This window comes from Nyctibius grandis, chromosome 32, assembly GCF_013368605.1.
Source record: "Nyctibius grandis isolate bNycGra1 chromosome 32, bNycGra1.pri, whole genome shotgun sequence".
Taxonomy (NCBI): domain Eukaryota; kingdom Metazoa; phylum Chordata; class Aves; order Nyctibiiformes; family Nyctibiidae; genus Nyctibius; species Nyctibius grandis.
The window spans coordinates 2436042-2459566 of record NC_090689.1 but is presented as its reverse complement, the minus strand read 5'-3'; the positions used below and the strand labels follow the sequence as shown (position 1 = coordinate 2459566).

At 42.5% G+C, this 23525-nt stretch overlaps 2 protein-coding genes across 6 annotated transcripts in view; one reads left to right on the top strand and one right to left on the bottom strand.

The window, feature by feature from the left end:
- MYO7B (myosin VIIB) overlaps window positions 1–11487 on the top strand; it is a 46678-nt gene extending 35191 nt beyond the window's left edge. For all 3 annotated transcript variants that reach the window (XM_068420991.1, XM_068420989.1, XM_068420990.1), the window contains exons 38-48: window positions 417–570; window positions 2568–2723; window positions 4849–4954; window positions 5090–5203; window positions 6105–6192; window positions 7307–7413; window positions 7840–8025; window positions 8875–8991; window positions 9692–9775; window positions 10495–10614; window positions 11404–11487. In XM_068420991.1, the coding sequence (XP_068277092.1) occupies window positions 417–570; window positions 2568–2723; window positions 4849–4954; window positions 5090–5203; window positions 6105–6192; window positions 7307–7413; window positions 7840–8025; window positions 8875–8991; window positions 9692–9775; window positions 10495–10614; window positions 11404–11487 (1316 nt within the window). The remainder of the gene's footprint in view (window positions 1–416; window positions 571–2567; window positions 2724–4848; window positions 4955–5089; window positions 5204–6104; window positions 6193–7306; window positions 7414–7839; window positions 8026–8874; window positions 8992–9691; window positions 9776–10494; window positions 10615–11403) is intronic.
- A 2006-nt stretch (window positions 11488–13493) lies between these two features.
- The window catches only part of LIMS2 (LIM zinc finger domain containing 2), a 33703-nt gene continuing 23671 nt past the window's right edge, over window positions 13494–23525 (bottom strand). For all 3 annotated transcript variants that reach the window (XM_068421094.1, XM_068421095.1, XM_068421093.1), the window contains exons 5-10: window positions 21184–21333; window positions 20191–20341; window positions 18962–19054; window positions 18056–18104; window positions 17794–17869; window positions 13494–17010 (exon numbers count right to left, since the gene is read on the bottom strand). In XM_068421094.1, the coding sequence (XP_068277195.1) occupies window positions 16863–17010; window positions 17794–17869; window positions 18056–18104; window positions 18962–19054; window positions 20191–20341; window positions 21184–21333 (667 nt within the window). In that variant the 3' untranslated portion in view covers window positions 13494–16862. The remainder of the gene's footprint in view (window positions 17011–17793; window positions 17870–18055; window positions 18105–18961; window positions 19055–20190; window positions 20342–21183; window positions 21334–23525) is intronic.

The window sequence follows — 23525 nt, the reverse complement described above, 5'->3', positions numbered from 1 at the left end:
CCTCCATTGAGATAATACCACATCCACATTACAGGGGATACATTGACATCAAGGTGGGGAGCATCAGCTCTGCATGACTTAGCATCGTTTCCATTGTCTACAGAGGAAAGGTTCCTATTCCCTCCCAACGCTCCGCAACTCCTGATAGCTCACTTAACTGAGAATGTGGCTTTAGGAGTGAGTGAGATTTACTGCATATGCCCAGAGCAAGCACCTAATACAGTGCAAATCACAGCCAAGCAGTGACTGCTGCATAGGAAAAGGGGGTAGGGAACAGGCAGGGAATATGTTCCAGACCCTTCTCCCAGTATTTGTCACTTAGATATCAACAGAGTCACTAACAAGTTAGGATCCAGGTGAGACTTCCCATTTACCTGCCAAACCTGGCCTGCTTTTGTCCTTAACAGCATATTCACCCATCATGAAATTCATGGGGGACTATCCCTCAAAACAGGCACACTCCTCTGTGGAAGTCACTGACCAGATATTTGTAGCAGCTATCCAGGAGGAGGTCCTGCGGGATGAGATTTACTGTCAGATTATGAAACAACTGACTGAGAACAGAAACAGGTACTCACCTCGGTGCAAACACCCTGCTTCTGCAGAGCCAGGGCTCAGGTACAGGTGGCGAGCAGGAATCCCTGCTACACCTGTGATGGGGTGGGGGCAGAGGGGAACATGGCCAAATGTTGGAGTGACACCTTCCCTTCCCCCTTTTTCCAGGCAGTGCGGTGGGTCTCACCTTTGCAGAGCACTCAGGACCACTGACTGGCAGTGATAGGTCACAGAGCAGGACCATTACTTGTCTCCCTTGAGCTGCTGCTTTGCTCCCATCAGCATTCAGTGCTCATCTGTGCACGATGGTGTGAGGCAGGCAAGGTGTTACTGAAGCCCTCTTACTCCCCAGGCAGTCTGTGGAGAAAACATGCAACTGCGCAGAGTTCTTGAATGCTTTCAGTGACTGTGCTGCCAGCCCTCCATTTAAGTTTCCCAGTGACAGGATTTCCCTCCTATAAGCACCTCCTATAGGATCTTTTAGCACCTCCTAAAAGATCCTATAGATCTTTTACCACCAGTGAATACTTTGGAGTAGTTATATTAGGTTACACAACTGGCTTGCAGAACAGATTGGTTACACAGGCCCTGGCCCATGCATAAGTCGCTGAAACAGGCTGGTGTTTTGCTTCCCCACCCATAAAATGATAATTTGACCACCTTCCAGGGGAACTGAATTGCAAAAAGCAGCTTAAAATAATACTAATTATTAACAAAATGGTTTGTCTGTTTCTAGCTGTAGTGTGTCACTGCAAAAGTTAGAGAAGGAGCTTCTATTTATTTATTTTCTTTCTTACTCACAGATATTAAACTTACTCTTATCTCACAGATATTAAACTTAGTGGAACTTTTACCATGTGTGTAAGTATTAAATGGTAAATTTCCTTGCATGCAGTAAATCTTACAGGCTATTTAAACGCATAGTCTGTAACCATGGTGCCAGTGCCATGCCTGATGTACTCTTACCCATTTAGTCCAGTGGGTCATTCACTGTTTTGAGAGGGATCACTGATGTGGAAAAAACAATGCTTGAAAGGTGCCTATTTCCATATATTTTCATTAGAACAGCCAGAGCAACAAATCTTTCACCCTTCCCAGGCTACTGCCCTGTGGACCATGTTACGCTCTCACACAGACACAAACACCACTGATCTATAGAGGATAAATGGGATTAAAATAGTGGGTCTTCATCTGCAAAATTAGAAAAGTAAATGGGAATAAAGAAGCCAGGACCTCTTTATTCAGCAGTCTGGTGCCCAATCGCAGGCAGACATGATGGCTTTCCCAACCCAAACCACTGCACACCATTTAGCGGTTCAGAGAAATCCCTGGGACACAGCTGAAGTGTGTTCTGCTCCTGGCTGTGAAAGTGGAACCACTGATCACCTCCTGGCTGCAGAGCCTTTCTTACTGGTGAGAGTGAGATGCCAGAAGAGCTTCGACTGGCGGATTTTGCAGGTCCAGAGGCTGGAGGCACTGGCTTTCTGCCTGAAAATTGTACAAACCTGATCTAGTTTTTAAGAACTGTAACTACCTCATTACACGATGTCATCTACCTGCTCATTTTTCAGAGGAGGAGCATGAGAAAGGGAAAGTCATTACAAGCAAAGTGCTTGTGCTCTGAGCAAAGCCAGCTAGCACAGAGGGCAGGTGAACACAAGCAGTTGATAAAGCACCATCCAAATAAATGTGAGCTTGAACAGCAAATTGACAGTGGCTTTCCAAGAGGATGGCACCAGGGACACTGCTGCCAATATGGCTGTTAAACTGGAGCTTATATTTATTCATGAGATTTGCAACTGTCATGAATATTTATCAGCCAGGATTTAGCATTGCCTTCGCATACAAGCTTTGGTCGTTGCACAGAAAATGGCTGTTAGATCCTGTGTGAAGGCTTTGTTGATTTGCAGCTCTCACAACATACCATGATGGGAGTGTGTTTCTCTTCCCTGTAGCTGATGTGTGGTCAATTATATGTGCCTATAGCAGAGGTGTTTGCTTTGTGTTCACAGGTATAGCACGACCAAGGGCTGGCAGCTCCTTTGGCTCTGCACTGGCCTGTTCCCACCCAGCAAGTCACTGCTGAAACACGCCCAGAAGTTCATGGAGACACGTCAGAAAGAGACACTGGCCCTGGAGTGCCGTCGGAGGATTCAGACAGTGATGAGGTAAACGATACAGCATATAGCCAGCCCAAAGTGTTCAAAAATCATGGATCAGGTGCCAAAAAATCACATGGGCTAAAATATTGAGACTCTGTGCAAAAAAAGCTTCTGGATGACTTGTTGGTGTAATGAACTTGACATGACCAGAAATAGTGGAAGGGACCTGATTTTCAGGAAGGATCAATTGAACTGTAGGGGGAAGGTTTCCCTAGAGGACCAGGCACTGGAATTACCCAGCTTGATGCTCTGAGAACACAGTGCTTTGGCATCAAGGTTAACCCCAGCCTTCTCCCTTTCGATGCTGCTGAGTTACCACCTGCCTGCCACAGACCTCTTCAGTAAAGAAGCTGCCCAAGAATTTCTCCCTCCAGCTCCTCCGTCCTCCCCCTCCTCTTAGGCTAGGCCCTGCGTTTGGTCTGCGAGCCCTGAGAGCCAGGCTCGAGCGGAATGCTAACACAGTGGCTGTCCCTCTCGCAGTGGATGTTTTGGCACTGCTGGGGAAATGTCACTGCACATTGAATTCGCCTTTGAAGTGCCTGAAAAATGCATGGCGAGGAATGCTATTCATTGTTTTTTTCTATGGAGAAGGCTGAAAATTTCCTGCCTCCCTATATCATGTGCTATTCATGCTCTAAGCCCTGTTGAGCTGTATAGAGCTTCTTTAGAGTGGGGAAATGGGGAGGGGAAAGCAGAATGGGCTGTTTGGGAGAAGAATTCTATCTGCTAAACTGCTCCAGGTCTGGAGCCTGGGGGATGGGAAGAGGAGCAAAGACAAATGTTGTTTTCTAAGAGCATTTCTTTTCCTAAGATTAAACCTGCACCTGCTCTTAATAAAATAGAATAGAATATTTCAGTCCGAAGGGAGCTACAACGATCATCTGGTCCAACTTCTCCCTATAAGTAACCAGCTCTCTTTGGAAAGGGGAGAGCAGGCAGCTCAAAGGACTGACCTACAATACGCAGAGTGGAGACCAACTGAGCCCTTGGGTACACCTCTTCCTCCATAAACTGCTTTACAGCTTCATCCCCAGAGTCCCTGGCCAGGGAACCAGCGAGCACCCTGATGGGTGTTAAGCAGGTCTTGCCTTGGCAATGAGTTCCTAGCTAAGGCTGCAAGGAGAGATGGCCCTGTACCTCCAGCCAAGCTGCTGCACTTCCTTCGTCTCTATGGCCTCCCTCTGCTGCAAGTCCAGGAATAGATGACTGAGTAGGGCAGGTCCATGCTCCTTACAGTGCCTGCACAATACCAAAGCACATGCTGTTCAACTTGGTTACAGTCAAGTTTTCCTTCTCCAAATGGAACTGCTACTTTATTTAATGGAAAAAAATTAGTTTTCAAATCCACACAACTAAAGCTGGATGCCAGATTAAGCTCTCCACCTGAGACATTGGCCCAGCATGACAGAAGAGTTTGGCCCATAAGCTACACTGTACAAAATCTCCCAACAGCCTGCTCTGTGCCACTGAGGGCAGGAAAATACCAGCCCCAGAAGGTAATGTGCTAGATTTGCCCTCACTTTAACTGTGTCAAGACTTTTGCATGACTCAGACTTCAGGGCCAGTTCCTTTGCTTTAAAAGGCAACTCTGCTCTGAGGTATAATTTCAAGGAACTGGGATTGTACAGCTTAAGTGCCTCTCAAGTCAGTGATTACGTGCCAGATCTTATACAAAATGTAATACTTCTAGCAGCCCTCCAAACCTTTCTGGTACTTGCCTCCTGAGCTGTAACTCATTTTGTATCTGAACGCATATCTTTTGGCTGATGCAAGAATTAAATAAAATGTGTTTCTCCTTGTGGCCATTATCTTCACACTTCAGTAAGAGTAAGGAAACCTGTTGCTGAATACATTGAAGGGGTAATGGTACTGGCTAGGAAGGTGCCTTATTCATGCAACCTCCTTGGGGAGTAGAACAGACTTTTAGTATACATGCTGATAAGACCCTCAGTTTTTTGCTGTTAATACACTGAATTTGCCTTGGAGTGAAGATCCATTGCAGCCCACCCCATCGCACAGTACTAGCGTTTCGGATGGGAGTCTGTTTTTCGGGTGAAATACTGCTGTTCAACTCCTCAAAGATTAAACATCCATCACTGATCTCTCTTACGATCATGGTGACATTTTGCAGGAGTGGCTCCAGGAAGTGGGCGCCCCATCCCGTGGAGGTTGAGGCCATCTTACAGAACAACACTAAGATCTCACACAAGATTTGCTTCCCCAATGAAACAGAACAGGTGAGAACTTACTTGTTTTCCCAGCCTTGACCATTTTCCCAGACATGATGTGTTCATGCAGGAGCACATTTCAAGCCATTCAGTGTTCTCATTTCTTCCTCTCCTCTGTATAACAAGAGTCTTGTTATCTCATAGACATTTGATGTGGGAACAAACACCAAAATCCGGACTCTGTGTGAGAACATCGCTTCCAAATTGCAGCTGAGCTCCTGGGAAGGTTTCAGCCTCTTTGTGAAGATTGCAGACAAGGTAACTTCTTCTCAAGTATGGCAGGGTACCCAGATTCCCCCCTCCTCTCTTACTTATTTACCAGATCACCTAAACAACCATATATGAAGCCAAGCAACAGAGCAGGTCATTAGTGCTTCTGTCTTACTGAGGGGGTACAACCTAGACTCAAACTTCTAGCACCTGACAATTATTTTGAGTCTCTTGAAGGGGCTGGATGGAGATGCAGAGTTTCTATCAGTCTACTGGTACACGGGTGGTACTAAAAGCAGAGAAGACGCAGTCTTTCTTGCAGCTGATGGGATGGTAGCAAATTGCATGTTGCATACTGCTGGGTTCAGCCCTTTTCCACTCAGGCTCTGCCCAGGAGATGTGCTGCACATGTACAGTACCCACTAGTATTAGGGAGAGCAGTGGCTGACAAGCACCAGTTGATGGCTTTCTAGTGTCTAAGCAGCTTGCCTTGCCTGAGCTGAGTCTTGGGTTGGCTGCCTTGCTGAGAGGTCCCTTCTCTCTGTAACTGTGATCAAGGCAAAAGCAGCACTGAGACCAAGCACAGGGAGTTCCTGATGTGCTGCGTTCCTGAAAAGAGAAACCTGGTATGTGCCAATATTTTACAAAGAGGAGATGGCTAAGAATAAGGCAGGCATCTTCAGCTTGACTTCAATAAGCAGGTTGGAAAGAAAAAAACAACAGAAGATACAATAAAAATCCCCATATGAAATGTAAATCATTTGAGCCTTCCTCCTCCTATTTTTCTACTTCTTTCCTCTTGCCTCTGTCTTCCCTGCCGTAATTGTGCTCTCTCACTGTGGACAGGGAAAGAAAATTCAGCCTGATACTTGCGTATGTTGGCACAGGCAGTATTTTATATGATCTGCTAATTGCTCCTTTCCCCCCTTCATTGCTTGGCCTCTTCCAGGTGATCAGTCAGAACGAAGCAGACTACTTCTTTGACTCACTAAGGCAGGTGACAGACTGGAACAGGAGGAACAAACCAGGGAAAGATGGTAAGGAGAATGCCAGCATGATACGAAGCTGCATGAGATGCTGTGTTGAACTGGGGAAACAGCAAATTTATCCAGTAGGATTTACTCCATCTTGGGAAGTGTGTGGCAGAGCCTTATTATATCATTTTTGTTTGTACATACATGGTAACTGCCTGCACCAAGCACTGGCTATCAGAAACACCAGAACATCTTTGTGGGGGAATCTCTCCAGAAATTTTAAATTAGTACCAAAGTTTTTTTTACCTGTTACATCCAAAACACACAGCTGGATGCACGCAAGTTAGGTAGGTTGATCCTCTTTACAGTCCAAGGCTCATGCACTGCCAGATCAGGTATCAGCCAACACATGTAAATAGGTTCTTTACACAGTGTCGCTCCCATTCCTTGGGTTGTTAGAAAATTGTTGTCTAGACTATTACCTGGTGATACCAGAGCACAAGTTGTATTGCCAGGGGAACACTTGTTAGAATACAACAATATAACACTAATGACAGCAATTCTTTGCACTGCACCCCTATGTATAACATACATTTTGAAATCTACATCAAACTCAAACTGCACTCAAATTTCATATTCATTTATCCTGACCTTTGCTTATTTCAGGACAGCCGAGGTTCAACTTCCTGAAGCACTATCTACGTATCTAAGACTTTCTAACTTCCCTCTTAGCCCCACAGCTGATGCAGCTGCTAGGAGCTCTGAAAAATCACAGCACAAAGATGTGGGTACACTAAATCACAATTAATTTCTGTAAACACAGCCATCAGGGAATGCAGATTCATCAGTAAAACAGAATTCTAGTGTGCTGTACATCAGTGGGCACCTGTCATGAGCACCAAGAAATAACAAACACTCATATTGCTGGCATCCTCAACTTCTTCCTCCATCTCTGATCCCTTAGATCCTCTGACACCTTAGATCACTACATGATCAGTGTCCAGGAAGTGACAACTAATCACTTTCTTGATCTTCTAAAATGGCCTTTTGTACTTTTTTGTTAGTAATTTTGTTTGTTACTATTAAAACTATATTTCTGAAGAACCTTACAAGCCATTTAAAAACTGCAGATACCTATAGTGATACAGAGAATACTAACAAGATACTGTTTCCTTAGGGGCTACTATGTCTGTGGCTTATGAGGTGTACTTCATGAGAAAGCTGTGGCTGAATGTAACTCCTGGGAAGGACCTGAAAGCTGATTCCATTTTTCATTACCACCAGGTAACCAGCTCCCTAAAGTGTAAATGTAATGGCAGGCAATGTGACCCAAGACATACTCCCTCACCAAGACCTGCAATATAGAGCCTCCAGAGGAATGCCTCTGGAGGGCACAGCTCAGCCTCAGGAGCAGATTTCTTTCTCATGGTGTTCACACCTTAGCTATATTGCTTATGTTAGAGGCACAGCTCCCTAATTGTTCCCTGGAGGTGCTCGTCTTACTCTGTAATTGTATGGAGAATCATAGAATGGTTTGGGTTAGAAAGGGCATTTAAAGATCATCCAGAGAACCTCCAGGAGCCAAAAGTTCTTGGGATGCCCTTGGACTGTGTTTGGCAAGACTCCCATCCTGACCTCACAGATTTAGCATGCGTAAGTCAGTGTTTGCTTCAGGCCATTCTGTCTGGATTCAGAGCTGGTCTCTTCCAGGAGTTGCCAAAGTACCTCAGAGGCTACCACAAGTGTTCCAAGGATGAAGCTGTCCAGCTGGCAGGGCTGATTTATAAAGTGCGCTTCAACAATGACCGCACACAGCTGGCAACCATCCCCAAAATCCTGAAGGAGCTGGTGCCAGACAATCTGCTCCGAGCAATCTCACCAGATGAGTGGAAGAGGGTAAGAACATGAGCTTTCATTAATCATACTACTTCCACAGAGCTTTATAAGAGAAGACATCGAGCTACACTACGCTTTTGATCTGGCAGTCTTTGAAAGCACTATGGAGGGATGCTATTGGATGTTGCTGTTTTGCCTCTTGCAATCCAGATTTTGCATCCTCTCTACCAAAGCTCTGAAAGATATCTGCAGGCCTGGACAATTGATTTGAGATGTGCATGTTTGTCGGAGATTCTAATCTATTTTCAGTGCCCAGAAGAAGAGTTAAGAGATAGGAAAGTCAGCAATGGGACCGGGGATTTGAGGATCTTGTAGAGAAACAGAAAATTAAGATGCGTCCTGAATATTTCATAGTTTGGCCAGCAAATCAGTCACCTTGCACCATGTGCATGCTACTCACAGCAAAAGGCTCTTTTATCCACCAAAAGGCAAGAACGCTTCAGCAGGTACTTATCACTTAGTCCACTGAGGAAGACATAGGACACTATTTCAAACACAGAGGGAAAATCCACCCTACATGTTTCAGCAAAAATGTGATACGTGTCTGTGGGTGTTGAACACTGCCTTTCTGAATTTTGTTTCATCCCATATTGCCCCTCTGCCCTGAAGTCCATTCCCTTCAGCTCCTGGACTTCCTTCACCCAACTCATTAGCAAGGAACACTGCGGAGGTTCTGGCTCCACCTTGCCCCATGGCATGGTAGGCTATTTTCATTTTCACAGTCTTCTGTTGCTGTGGGCACAAGACTGATCTTGGTGATGGTCTGATGCTGTCTTTAGTGCTAATGCTGGACATTGGAAACCTGCTTGTCTCCAACTGAATAGGCTTTGTATCCCTTTTCCTAAACAGAGCATTACTGCAGCATATAGCAAACATGAAGGAAAAACTGTGGATGAGGCCAAGATTGCATTCTTGAAAATGATACACCGGTGGCCAACGTTTGGATCAGCCTTCTTTGAGGTGAAGGTAGGTTTAAAGGCCTGTACGAATGGCTTTGGTAGTAGACCAGCACTGGGGGATATGGACTGACTATAATTCCACGTCTGTGTAAGTGAGAATGCATTATAAAGCTGGCTTCCCATCATCTGCTGAGGAAAACTCAGTTCATTGGAAGTGGGGAGATGGGTTTTCTATCCCCTCTGAACTGTGCCTGTTATATACTTACTACATTGTTGTAACACTTAATATTACAACTATGTAGTAGATGGGATCTTTTAGTTATACAGATACTTAACTGTCCTGTCACTGTTCTCCACTACAAAATGCTGCCAAATCTTGTATCTCTGAGGACTCTTCCCTCAGAACAGAACTGTACCAATCCTCTCATTCTGCAGTGGATACCTCCAGGAATCATTTCCCACTTGCTACCTTTAATTTCTCCTTGCTAGGCTCTTAACTGGTTTGCAACCAACCATTAAGCCTATTATCAGATAGCCTAGGAAATAATGGACCTGATTCTGCTTTTACGTAGCAGCTGCTCAAGTCATCAATACATGGCCAAAAGGGTCAATCTTAGCAATAGTTACATAATATTGAAGAGCTTTGTGTTTCAGTATTTATTTGGTAAAGAGAACAAGCAGCACTGGACACTGTTAAAGGTCACTATGCACCTGATACAGATAATTTTTTCATTTTCTGCTTATCTTGCTCTGTCACTCGTTCACAGCAAACCTCGGAGCCAAATTTCCCAGAGATTGTGCTGATTGCAATCAACAAGCAAGGAGTCTCAGTGATACATCAGAAGACAAAGGTAACAGTTCCTTCCCTAGACTCTGTCTAAGGAAGGATTTCATTGACTGTGCTAATTTAGGGACAGCAACAGGACCTTCTCCTTGAAGGAGAGGATAGAGCCCCTCTATTTATTTTCTGCGTGAAACCAAATAAAATGTTATTGCCTCAAATAACTTCTTTGCAGTTTCTGCACTGGAAAGGAAACAGTGCAGAGCATCTCTGAAAAAAGAAGTGGTAATCATGATGGATGGGGCAAAGTGGTAAGATCAGGCAGATGGATGGACAGTGCACTAGAGAATTTGCTTCAGAAAAATGCTTTGCAGGAAACCTTAACTGTCTAAAAGATCAGGTCGAATGACAGCGTTTACCAGCTCCCTAACTCAGACAAACAGTCTGGTCTTACCAAATTCCCAGGCAAAAGCATTGATGAATATCACTATTTGCTTTTAATATGAGAACAAATATCCAGTGAGCTTTAGATTATTGTAAATATAATAGCAGCGTGCTGAGGCAAAGATCAATATATAATGAAAGGAAGTCTCGCTAGAGTGATTAAGACTCACCTGCTTGGTGAAAATACAATATACCACTATTCTGGATGCAAGACCTACCTTGATTCACTGTGTTTATAAACGAAGTGGGAAAGAAAAAGAATGCTCTGGCTCTACAGGTTTTCTTAGACAACAGCCCATTTTCATTTGAGAAATGCTGCATAGTTCTGTTTGTTTCCCCTTACAGGATATATTAACAGTCTACCCCTTCAATAAAATCTCCAACTGGAGCAGTGGGAGCACATACTTTCACATGACAATAGGGAACCTGGTACGAGGAAGCCGGATCTTATGTGAGACATCTCTGGTAAGAAGAGTTTTGTTAACTTATATACAAGAAACTCCTAATTTTTCCTTTACATCCAGAATTGCTACCAAAGAGTCATGCCAAAACAGATGTTAAAACCAGTGCAGATACAAAAAACATTCACTGCTAGGTCAATAAAATTGCAGTTTAGAACCAGCTCAGTCCTATGTAATGCCATCTAATGCAAAAAAAAGCCACAGAGACAAGGAAAAATAGTAATTTCCCAAATTCTTCCCATACATCAAAATTCTATCTATCTGAAGCATTAAGAAAAGACTTCACTTACCCACAAAACTAAATAAGAGGCTTTTTTGTCTTCCATGGTTTGATCCATCTATGCAGTAACGCCATCCTTGTAAGATTTTACACTTGCCAATGAGTGGTACCACCTTTTTAAGAATTGATTTCAGAATGTCTGCAGGCTCAGACAAGCATCACTGTATTGATAGTTAAAGGTAAATTTGTAATGATAACATAAAAAAATTTAAGGCTAACTTCTCTCACAGAAAAGCTTGGATTCCTAAGTGCAAGATGTCAATCTATAGACTAAAATTTTAGTTTGAATGACAAGGAGACAGTAGAGCTATGCTCTGTACAGTTCTGTAAATCTATGAAGGGAAGAGCAGAGGGAGGAATAGATAAACAATTATCAAAATAGTGATAGCTGTTAGAAGAGGAGATGTCCATGCAGGGGAGAACCTAAGAAGAAGATAAAATAGGGAGGAAATGACAGTTATTTTTGCTTCTGGAGCTCTTTGAGAGACTTAAGACTTTTTTGTTTTCTGACAGGGTTACAAAATGGATGACCTGTTAACATCCTATGTACGCCTGCTAATGAATGCTGTAAACAAGCAAAAGACCCTCCCATCCTGAGAGTCGAAATAGAACCCATGACCTATATCTGTGCCAAACTACCTAAAATTTCATCTGCCAGAAGAAATGCCATTTAAAAAATATTAATCTTGATGATCAGTCTTCTGATCACACACCGAATGAACTGTGTTGCTGAAATATTACCACAAGAGAAGCTCAAGTGCGCATGTGCTTTCAAATATCTGTAACACCTGTCTTAGATGTAGTATAAGAATTCCATTCAGACTGGATTTAGAGAAAGTTTACCTGGATTTTAATATAATACGGGGGCAGGAGGCAGAGGAACCCTAATATGAGAGCTGCTTCTGATACTCGAAATCTCCTCTATTCTTACAGACAGACACACATTAACACTTTTCTTCCTTTTGGAAAGAAACCGTGCCCTTGTTCCATATACTTTTACTAAATGCATAAACTCCTTGAGTCTTTGCAAACAAAGGCAACGTTATTCTTTTTTCCTCCTACTTGAAATTCTAAGAGTAGAGAAATGCCCTTTAGTTGTAGGATAACTGGACACCTCGAAAGGTAAGATGCAGGTTTTTATCCTTTTATCACCAGGTTATGTGCTGCAAGTTACAGTAGACTATGACAGCCAGTTACTGTCAGAATATAACTGTCATTCCTGTGTGCTGCTAAATCTGCACGCTACCCACTGGTTACCGTTGCCTTGGTTAAATTAAATGGTTCACTTTCTTCCACATTTTATAATGTACTTGGAAACTAAAAACTGCTTTCTGCTGTGCGGTTTCTAGTAAGCATAAACAAACCCTGAAATGGGTCTGGATTTTGGGTCCATTACTTCTACTCAATTCCCCCTATTTCAAGTTATAGATGTGCTATTCAGTGCAAATCAGAATCAAAGAACTCAGTCTAACAGACGTCTGTTGAAAAGAGACTTTTCTGCTCTATAAAAATGTTCTCAGCTTGGAGTTATGCAGACATTCGTTCATGAGATAAGAATAATAACTTTAATTTCTCCTGATCTTTTCTATTTCCTGTTTAGCAGGCGCTTTGAGTGGTAAAATAGGATTCAGCACTCGTTCATCTCTCAGACCTTTGTAAACACTCAACTTTGGTCCTACAGGAACCAGAGTGTGCAAAGCATATATACACTGTGGTGGTTGTAAGCCTAGATGCTTACCCCATCAGGGAACAAGTACTCCTTCCTCAGTGACGAGCCCTCCCTTGCTCACAGTGAAACATGGACATGTCTTAAAGCATTTTCACCAAGTTCCTTGAGACACGATCTGGCAGTGCTGGAAAAGCAGCTCTGCTAGATCTCTCACTCCAATCTGCCAACGTATGCACAATGGTTCTCTTGTTCCCTCAGATGCGTGCGTGTGAAATTCAAATGCTAACAGGAGTTTTGTACATGGGTGGCAGGGAAGAGCCCACTCTCTTTGTGCAGCTAAATGAGTGCCACACTTCTCAGAATAGTTGGTCCTTTTGCAAGCAATTAGATATTCCTGCTGTAATGTCCATTGCTGGCAATGGAGACTTTTGAGACTGCGTTGTTTTGTCATCCTATGTCTGACCTACCTGGCTATAAGCAAGAAGCATTCAGTACTTCACCTGTACAAAAAGAAGTTTTGCAGCCAAACTGTATTGTTTCTGTTTTTTCAATAAACGCTGCAGAAAATCAACCACAATGTCTTTTTTAACAAGAAAATTGAATATTTGCTCTAGATTCATGTAACCTAAACCTACCAAACACCCACTAAAGCCTGTAAATGATCATAGCATCCCATCTACTCATCATACACACAACACAATTTATACAGCACAGCCTCTAAAAGGATGATACCCCTTTCTGCACATCCTCATCAACCAATGCATCACCATAGAAACAGCACAGATCCAAAACGTGAATTCACCGCAACAAAGCATCAGATCTGGGCAATCCTCAGAGTTCCTCCGAGTGCGTAACGCTCTCTGGCTCAGCACTGCAATTTTTTTTTTTACTGTACAATAGACAACTTCTTTACATATTTTTTTTTGTGTGAAGATTTAAAATGTATTACACATAACTTTATTACATGAACATAAAAAAGGTACAGTATTGCAACATTTCGGTCCACAATCACGTTTCAATTAGACAGCACAAGCAATGTGTGATAAAACGAGAGCTCCACACGGTGCAGAATCCACACTGCTCATCAAGGCCTGAACCAAGGCAAGTAGCTGCTAATTCTTTTACTCAGTCTATACCATCCTCAGCACTTAATAGTGCTTTACAGACTAGTACAACCACATTTATTACATGTTTGCCTGCAATCTATTCCTTCACCATCCAACCACTTTTTTTAAAAGTGTCAGTCATATCATCTAATACAAAACGTGTGACATCTAGAAACTCTCTGCACAGAAGGCTGCACAAGATCTGCTACATTGGAGACTGCTGTAAAAATACAGACCAGGACGTAAAACCTAGAGAGCAGATTAGGTCCCTATAAAGACAGATTGCAAGTGATTAACATACCCTTTGAATACAAACAAGCTTCACATACTGTGGTTTCTAAAAGCAAAACTATTTTCAAGTGTATTCAGTGAATATTAGTGATTTTAATTCAGTATGTATAAATATGAATGTAAACTATAAATGTATACAATGAGACAACAGCTTTTAGTAAGTGTAGACTTCTGAGCCAAGTTCAACCTTGATATAAATCTATACTCTCCAGTGGTGTGATACCTAGGCTGAATTGGGCCAACATGTCTATTTACAGCAATGGAAAAAAGCATGCAGCTGATTTCTGACCGAGATCTTGACTTTATATTTAAAAAAAAAAACCTAAACAAAAAAAACCCAACAACCTGTCAGCCTATCAACACACTAAGGAGAATTCATAAGTCTGCATTATATTCTACTTAGTTTTTAAAAAGTGGACTCAAAGAAATAAAAGAAGATGAACCTATTTAAACTATTTATAGTTATTTCTCCTACTCCTTGAATTCCACTGTCCCACAAAAGGTATGTCAGTAATACTCAGTACTGTAACTTTGCACATTGCAGGCTACGGGCAGCAGGAGTATAAGAAAAATAATTGTGACAAATCAATAATTTAAGAGATACTAAGAGAACATCATCCTCTGCTAATAGAGATATCAGGGATTATGATGATTTTTTCCTCCACTAATTTTAGGAAATGCTCTGAAGATACAGACAGAATCCAAATCCTAGAGAACTGAACAGTTTATCAAAGAGAATGGTATCAACTGTCCTTTGAACACCGAAGCTTACTAGGTCTACTGAATTTCTAACATGAGACAAAGTGAGAGCACCCACTCAATGTCTACTTGCAGTACAAAAGCAATTCCATTCACCTCTACATACATGCATTTTCCATTGCTGAACTTGAGTGGCCACTGAAAGAATATTACCTGCTTCCTGCTAGTTACTCTGTCTTTCCATATTTACCAGTAGCTGTGTGGCCGTGTGTTCCTCCACCATCTTCCCAGGAGGCTGAAGACACACAGCTGCTCAGATTTAGCATTAGACATGGCCTGTGACTAAGATTATAGGAACAGACCTGAATGCTTTATGCTGAGAAGAATCTGCATGACATACTGAACTGCACCTAGATCAACAGTGCTTGTGTTTTATGCTGTGAAAAAAATGCCAAAGAATAGGCTTACAAGTCCGGTCTTTGCAGTGGCCACATCCTACTGCACCAAAAGACATGCTGCTCTTTGTGCCCATAACTAGAAGATCATTTAAAGGCTGGTGAGAGAACAGTGACTAGCCACGTGTTCTCCTAAAGCAGTGAGAAAAACAGCTACTGTTACTGTAATCTACGGTGCATATTGGTCAGGAGAGGATGGAAGAGTTCTACTGTTAAAATTAAGGCCTATCCCCTCATCAGTGTTACAGTGGATGCAGTATACACGGTTAAAAGTTTATGGTAACTTACGGCAACAAAAAGCAAAGCAGCTGAAGGAAACTGAATTAGCAAAGCCAGTGAGTATCTTAAGAGAGTTACTTGCATGTGGGATTCTTACCTGCACACAGTTAACCAGGATTTCCCACCACTGCCGTGGTACCACTGGTAGTAGCTACAGCAAGCGTGTTAACAGCTACCAATGCTTTAGTTATTACCTTGTTTAGATCTGTTCTAAGCAGAGTGGGATGGCAGTGAGGATAATTTTAAGGTAGATTAGTGCCCCAATCCAGTTGCTGTTCACACATACAAGAAGTGAGGAAGCTTTAACTTCTTGCTAGCTAATTCACCTGGCGCTGCAGGGTGGTGCCTGGGCCCAACTGCTGTGTTCACGTGACCTACTAAACTAGCCACTTTTAGGAAGATTTAAATCATGCAAGGGACAGCAGTCTTCCAGTGCCTTTCATCCTGGCCACCTCACAAAAAGGGCAGGCACAGTCTCCAGGAATTTTCAGGCTGCTCAGCTTAGTTCAGCACAAGAAACTATGGGGAACACTGCCAGAGGTCTCACAGAAGCTCATCGTGATTATACAACACAGAGGTGGACTCAGGAACAGCACCGCTCATGGCTCATCCCTAAAGAAGTATCAAGGATGTTCAAAACCAGTGAATTGCTCAGCACCTTGGGTTGTATTAGCAGAGACAGCAGGACCAGTGAAACCTCACCAGTGACAGGCAAAGCTACAGAGCAGAACTATATGCTTAACATGTACAGATTCGTGTCTGAGGTCCTTTCTTTAAGTACACTTAGGTCTTAAGAAGAAAGGTGATGGGAAACTCTTATTTGGGTGAAAATTTTAAGAAAAAGACTTCCTGTTTTTTTTTCTGCATATGCCATAACTACTGGTTCCTGGGCTTTCCCAGTAAACCTGCAAACCAGAAGGACTGTACAGCATCTGTATATGCTCAGTAGGAATCTGGAGAAAGACCAGAACATTTTGCATGTAGCAAAAAGTGACAGCTTTCAGAATATTTGCCTACCTATTAAAAAAATTAAAACTGTCTTCACCCAGGGTAGGAAGAGAAATTTTTATACTTTAACTGAAAAAGAACAAATTACACATTTCTTCCACTCCTACACTAAACCACTGTTTCCAAATTCCTTAGACTACAGAGGAATGGAGAGAGAACTACAGTTCAACTGAGGAAGGACAGACTGTGTACAATTCCACAAAGGCAGAATAAGTTGTTGTTAGCAAATTAACAACCAGCCTGTGAACTGCTCAAGCAGAAATCATATTCCTCTTTCTGCCAGTGTTAACAGACAATTGCTTGAGAAAAGGGACAGTCAAGATGCAAGCTACATTACCAGAAGCAGGGGAAGGTACTACTTATCTTTGGTTTTACTTGTTCTTAGTAATTGCCTCTGTAATCAATAGCTGCTGTCAGCAGCAGCTTATGACTGTAAGAGCGCAGTCAGTAGACTGACAGACCTGTTTAAGCAGAGTTTAAATCCAGAGCTTTGGGATGTGCTTTCTTGGATGCCAGCTCTGACAATTTCTTCAGGCGTTTCTTCAGCTCCAGAGGGAATTTCTCATAGCACTTCTTGCATACAGGCTTCATGTCAAACTCCACAAACTTATTCCTTTAACACAAAGAACAGTGAGCTATTGAAATGGTATTTGCAAACTATATGCTTCACTAAATCAAGCCTCCATGCATCTACGTAAATGCTGTTGTTTGTGTTCTACTGTACGTATAAAACAACTCACTTCCTCGTCTGGTCACGTAAGTACAGAGATTGGGTTCTTATTGGGGAACTAGGGTCTTTAGTATTGCTAGTTAAATAAGGAGCAAGATTTTGCTATATATTTGTAAGTAACAGTCTAGAATAATAATGTCGTTATTGTAGAATGGAAGTGGTGTCGCTTCAAAGGTCCTCTTTGCTATCAATTAGAGCTCCTTCATATACAAGGGCAGTGGGGCCAAGCCAGCATAGTAGGATATGGCTTTGAACCTGACAAAGGAAAAATGTAGGATTGCTTTGTTTTCTGTCTCTCTTCTACATATTTGAGGTAATTAGAGTAATATTTTCTTTCAAAATAATCTATGCAATTGCAAATACTGTCATCGAGGGGAGCATCCAGACTGCGGAGACATGGAGGCTGCAGGTATTTCAGGACAGGCAGTTACTCCAAGTTTAGAGCCTCCCCTCTGTATTGCCGAATGAGTTCTCTTACTCAATTAGAGTGGATGCTGAGTCCCTGCTCCCTTTTAGTTCTGAAATCAGTGGAATTATAAGCACCTGCTCCCACAGATAAAAGGTATACTGCCCCTCAGAGAGGCACTGGCTCATGGCTCCCCCAAGCTGACACCCTGCCTTTGGGGCAAATGTCTCATATGCTCCAAAATATAAATGCTGACTTACTTCAGTGTAAGCTTGATGTTGCAGGTGGAGCAGGAGAAGCAATTCACACACCAGGCCTTGTTAAGAGCTGATACCACTGCAAAAGCAAAAGCACAAAATAAGAGGAAACTGCTGGATTATTTGAATTTGGATTTGTATCCAAATTCAAATGAGGCCAGATGTGAAAAGAAACACTGGTGCCTTGCAACTGTGGGACTGCAACAGCTGCACTAACAAACAGGAGGAGGACAGCAACCCAAAACAAGGAGAGAACAAATCTTACCATCTCCCTCTATCACGTGGCTGCAGTTGTAGCAGACATCTCCAAAGAGCTGCACAGCAAAAGAAATAAGAACAGGAACTCATGTTACTGACTCCTCATGCTCCCCAAATTACACAGCTGGTGTGAACATTAAATCCTAACAATCAAAGAATTCCCAGACATTGCAGTAGCCCCCAAATACACCAATTTAAATGTTCTGAATAACTGCTCATACACTTGCCAAATAGTCTATGTTCCTTTGGATCTCACACCACTAAATACTACAAAACCTTTTTTGTTGATGCCTCACACTCTACCACTGTTATGTGATCTTAAAGTCCTGTACATGTAGTAATTTGGAGAAAACAGGATCTGTAGAGTATGACACTTACTGTAGACAAACATCTCCTGACACTTAACTATAAACATCAAACTAAAACCTAGAGCTACTTTCAAAACACTAACACTTATCTCTTATGAGAGACAGTGACCAATTTACCTGACAGGGAGTCATACAGAAAAAATAGGTTTTGGTTGGCTTTTGAAACATACTTTTCTTATGCTTTAGGCAGCACAACATTTATCTTAGGCCCATGGAAGCAAGTAATTATCAAATAAGTCCACACAAATAGTTTTGGAGTAGAATTACAGGGATTTTAATCACAACCCATGGTCAGTGTTTTTTTCTGTCAATGGCACAAAGAAAAATCAGTATCTCCATGACATTTCTATTCTGTTGTCAACACAACTTTGCACATCTACCAAGAAAAACTATTTTTTTCTGTTAAATCTCACTAATTTCTTAACGTTGCATTGCCTCTACAAATTCAGATTATGCAAAATCTGCATAGCTTTGCATACGTAAAATGCAAAAAAAAGCACTTGCCCGTCAGAGCAACTACCTGCAGTATAGATGGCAGAATTTACCTGGTTATAATGAGTTTCACAATAAGCGAGTCCTTTTTTCTCATAGTGTCGGTGCCCCAAGAATGGCTTCTCACATTTGGCACAAACAAAATGCTGTAAAAGAAAACAACAACATTCAGTGGCAGGCAAAGTGACTTTTCCATCACCAGGGAAAAACCTGCATGGCTACAAATCACGGCTCAATAACAGACACTTAATCATGGAATCATAGAATGGTTTGGGTTGGAAGGGACCTTAAAGATCACCTAGTTCCAATCCCGCTGCCATGGGCAGGGACACCTTCCACCAGACCAGGCTGCTCCAAGCCCCATCCAACCTGGCCTTGAACACTGCCAGGGAGGGGGCAGCCACAGCTTCTCTGGGCAACCTGGGCCAGTGTATCACTACCCGCACAGTAAAGAATTTCTTCCTAAGATCTCATCTAAATCTACTGTCTTTCAGTTTAAAACTGCTACCCCTTAATTCTTTAATGAAACACAGACAAGAAAATCTTTTTGGAAGTAAAAGAAAAGAGGAAGTATTTAGTCTACTACAGTAATTAAGAACTGTATTACAGATAGGTAGAAGACCTGCTGAAAGGGCAATCATCTCGTGTCTATACTGACAGACTTGCAGACTATTATCTTGCTTGTTTCAGAGAAGAGAAACAGGAATATAAAACATGGTTGGTATGAACACACTTCAAATGAGCAGCATGATCTCTCTCAGTTCACGCCCTAGGAGGCCTAAATCACTAAAACATAAATCACTGAAAAACTTCAGAGCAAGCTGTGACAACTCAGCTGAAAGTTACAGAAACAATGAGCTGAAAAGGCTTAAAAAGCAAGAACTGCACTGGCTCTGCCCACATTACAAATTCTAACACTGTTATGAACCTGTTAAGTGGGGTTGGAGAGGATATATCTAAGTACATCATAGTAAATATGTACATTTATTAGTAAGTAAATGCTGTCCAGTGAACCATATTCTGCAAGAATCTTTACAATGCAACTCAGGTATTTTAAAATTAAGGTTATCACTGTTGTGAAGGCATAGCTTGCTTAGGCAACCCTGGTGACGCTGCTGTACTCGTTCACTCACATAAGGTGAAGACAATCTTAAACACAAGCAATTGGGTTTTGTCTGAATTCATATATTACAGTTCACATAAATGTCTACAGCTTCTGGCTAGCACTAGTCCTCTTCCAAAATGGCTCCTGAAGGAAGTTTCAGATTCAGAGAGGCCTCACCTCAACATGCCATTGCTTTCCCAGAGCATTGACCACTCGTCCCTCAATGGGCCTGCGGCAGGCTCCACAGATGGGGATTCCCATCTTGTCGTGGCAGGGCAGGCAATACAGTTCTCCCTTCAGTTCCCGGGCCTCAGCAGTCAGCTCCTTCCTGAAAAAAGAAACACGTCCCTGAAGTAAGAACACCAATGCCCGAGATGAAGTTTTGGAAGACTAAACTTGAAAGTCGACACACTTTGGCACCATTCATGCTACAAATGCAGTCATTAAATTAAGCTAGCGAAACACAGTTACTGTCAACTCATCTTTCTAAAACTGCTTTCTCAGCTTGCCAGACAAGAGAACATACGTGGAATATCATGGCTTCAGCTAGATACTCTGGCAGAAATATGAGGTGCACTTACATGGAACAATGCAATGTCATGCAAAGACTCAAGCTAATGGGACAGCTCAGGTAGAAGGACCATCCTAGTAGTGCTCAGCACTGAGCCATTTACTTTGTTCTTCAGCACTGTTACCCATTCCAGGGCAGTACTGTGCTCCAATTACACTGCCTTCGTGGTAAGTAATTCAGGTCAGACAGGTATGAGCATGGTAATGGACTGTGCCAGAAGACTGACAAAGCTCACCAGGTCATCTTTTTTTCTATCCAGGAATGCAAAGCGAAACTATTTTGAATAGCCTGGCAACAGCTATCTTTGGACAACACTTATTGTAATCTGCACACAGCCTTTCAGGTAAGTTCATATCAAGGAACTATCATTTTCAGTATAAAATAGTGTCATTCAAGTTTAGGATAAAAGAACATTGAATGGCAAAATAAAACTAAAGTTCCTGTAGGCTTTCCAAATTTCTTTCAATTTCTCCTCACACAATTTCTGTTCGTTCAACAATGTGAAGGCAGCAAAGTTTAGGCCTTGGAAAGGACTGCACTGCTGACTGTACTGTTTGTCTCTCTCCTTTTTTGTCAGAGTTTAAAATACGAGAACATACCCACAGTGGGTGCAGTTGAAGTGATCCGGATGGTAGGAGTCATTTCTAAACATCAGAGGCTGCTCATCTATTATCAAGTGGCACTTCTGACAGATGTACTTGCCCAGTCCCTTAGCTTTTTCACGGTTATGGCATGGCCTGCACAGATGCCTGGTTGAACAAAGTAAAGAAAAGAAAATATTAAGAAATTTTCTCCTAAAACAACGTACGGAGCATGGTGTAGGATGTACTTTATGTAACAGAAGAGGTGTCTTCCAAGGTCAGACTAAACATAATTCAGATTAGTACCCTGCCTTTCACACCAGTTGCACAGAAAAGAATATGTGGATAGAGCAGTCACAGAGTTCTATTTCTTTAGAATACTCCTCCAGCATTCACTGATTTGTATCCCATCAGGAATAACACCCTGTCATTCTTCTAGGTATCCTTTCCAGTTCTTCTACATCCTTTTTGAGAGGTGGGCAAGGAAAGGTGGCAACACCTACTACTAACTATGAGATCCAGCCATAACAGAGGCATCACAGCACTGGGAGAGAGTCGAGGAGAGAGAATAAAAAATATTAAACCAAAGCACATTGCTCGAACGCCTTTACCATGGCTGGATTCCTTAGTCTTCAATAGCTAGGACAAACAACAGACCACTGAATACTAGCTCTTCTGCCTAAAAATTCCTTTTAATCCTAAGTTAAAGAAAATCGAGAACTATGCAATTTTATGTGTTAAATGTAACTGTGTTCCTATCACATGTTCTAGAATATATTACAAGTACAGTCCTGAACAGGCAGGTAAGCAAATTTCTGGCAGAAAAGCCTGGGCAAAGGCATAAAAAACTTCTGTAAAGGCTGATGGAATCCACCAGTTTTATTCCAATATTTAGGAGCTCTGAGGAGAAGCTGTTCAGTTTACTTGCCTGTTACCTACCCCTCTAGCTGCAATGCTGCAGGCTGGGGAGAATTCGTGATAAAATGAAAATGACAGAGGAATGACTCTTGTGGGTTTCTTTGTCACAAAAGAGACAAGGCTGCTTAATTCATTTCACTATATCACTATGTAAAGGACTTGCTGATTTACAGGTCATTCTTAAAAGACACCAGACAAAAGGAAAAGTTCAAATGGAAAGGGTAGATTTATGGCTGAAGTAGTGGGTTCTTTGCAGGGCCCCTTCCAAAATTCTGCTGTGATGAATCACTTACCCTTAGATCTGTAAAATGGGGATAAGAATACAACACAGATTGTTGTTGTGAGACCTCAAACATTTACGACCCTCAGCTGGCAGGCGCCTGTCTAAGTGCTAAGTATCATTATTATTCTCTCCAAATCTGAGTCCTCCTGTCAGCAAGTGTCTCTCGCCAGGGCTGGAACTACTGTCTGCCCAGACGGAGTCCAGAAAAAGCAGACAGCACCCCATTATAAGGAAACATGCAGCTGTGCTCATCTCAGCATAAAGGCATCAATTTTATTCGGCACTGTCAAATGCAGAGTAATTATACGGGGCAGGACATAGGGACCCTGAAGCAAGTGTCCTGAAAGAGACCCCTCTCATTCAGCTGAATAAGACGCCTTCAGTCATTTGCACTGATAAACCATTATCAACTCCTCCCCACACACAAACCCTCTCTGCCATCCCATAGACCCTCCTCTATTGCAAGCAAAGGGAAGTGTTGGACAGGCTAAGCTGTTACCATAGCAGCCGCCCCTCTCGCTCTCCCCCTCCCCACTCCCACCATTATGGAATTATCCCATTCTGAAATGTCCTGTTGTGTCTATTAATACCCGACTTCCCTCAAACAATGCTTCTCTCCACCCTCCTAAAATAATCAGGGGACTCCAAGAAGTCTGTGTTCACGGTTGGGAGTTCAGTAGCAGCTTTTAGTAAGCACCATGAACACTGGAATATTCATACAGCATATTCATATCTGTAATAGCAGCAGCAACCCCAGTGCCAAGAGCTCAGCTGGGATGAAGACTGCTCTTCAGTGCTGGGGTGTCCTCTCCCCTGCTCTTGTGTGACTGAGCTGATAATGCGCTATCAGAGCTAGGACGACGCTATATAGAGGGGCTCCCCTCTCCACCCTCAGCGACTCTGCAACTGTGTGCTCTTTTTGGATCATCTTGTTTTCACCATCGCTGCTTCTATTTGGCTTGCTGTCATCAGAAGGATTTCCTTGAGATTTTCCCCAAAAGGACCCTATACTCCACCCATAGGACTGCACTGTAAAGAGGTAAGAGACAAACTTCTGTTAGCAGAATAATGAAGGAGCTTTCCTAATGGCATTAGTTTTAGCTGGTGTCAGTGAGGTGGAAAGACACACACACAGAGCCAGATGAATATAATGGAAATG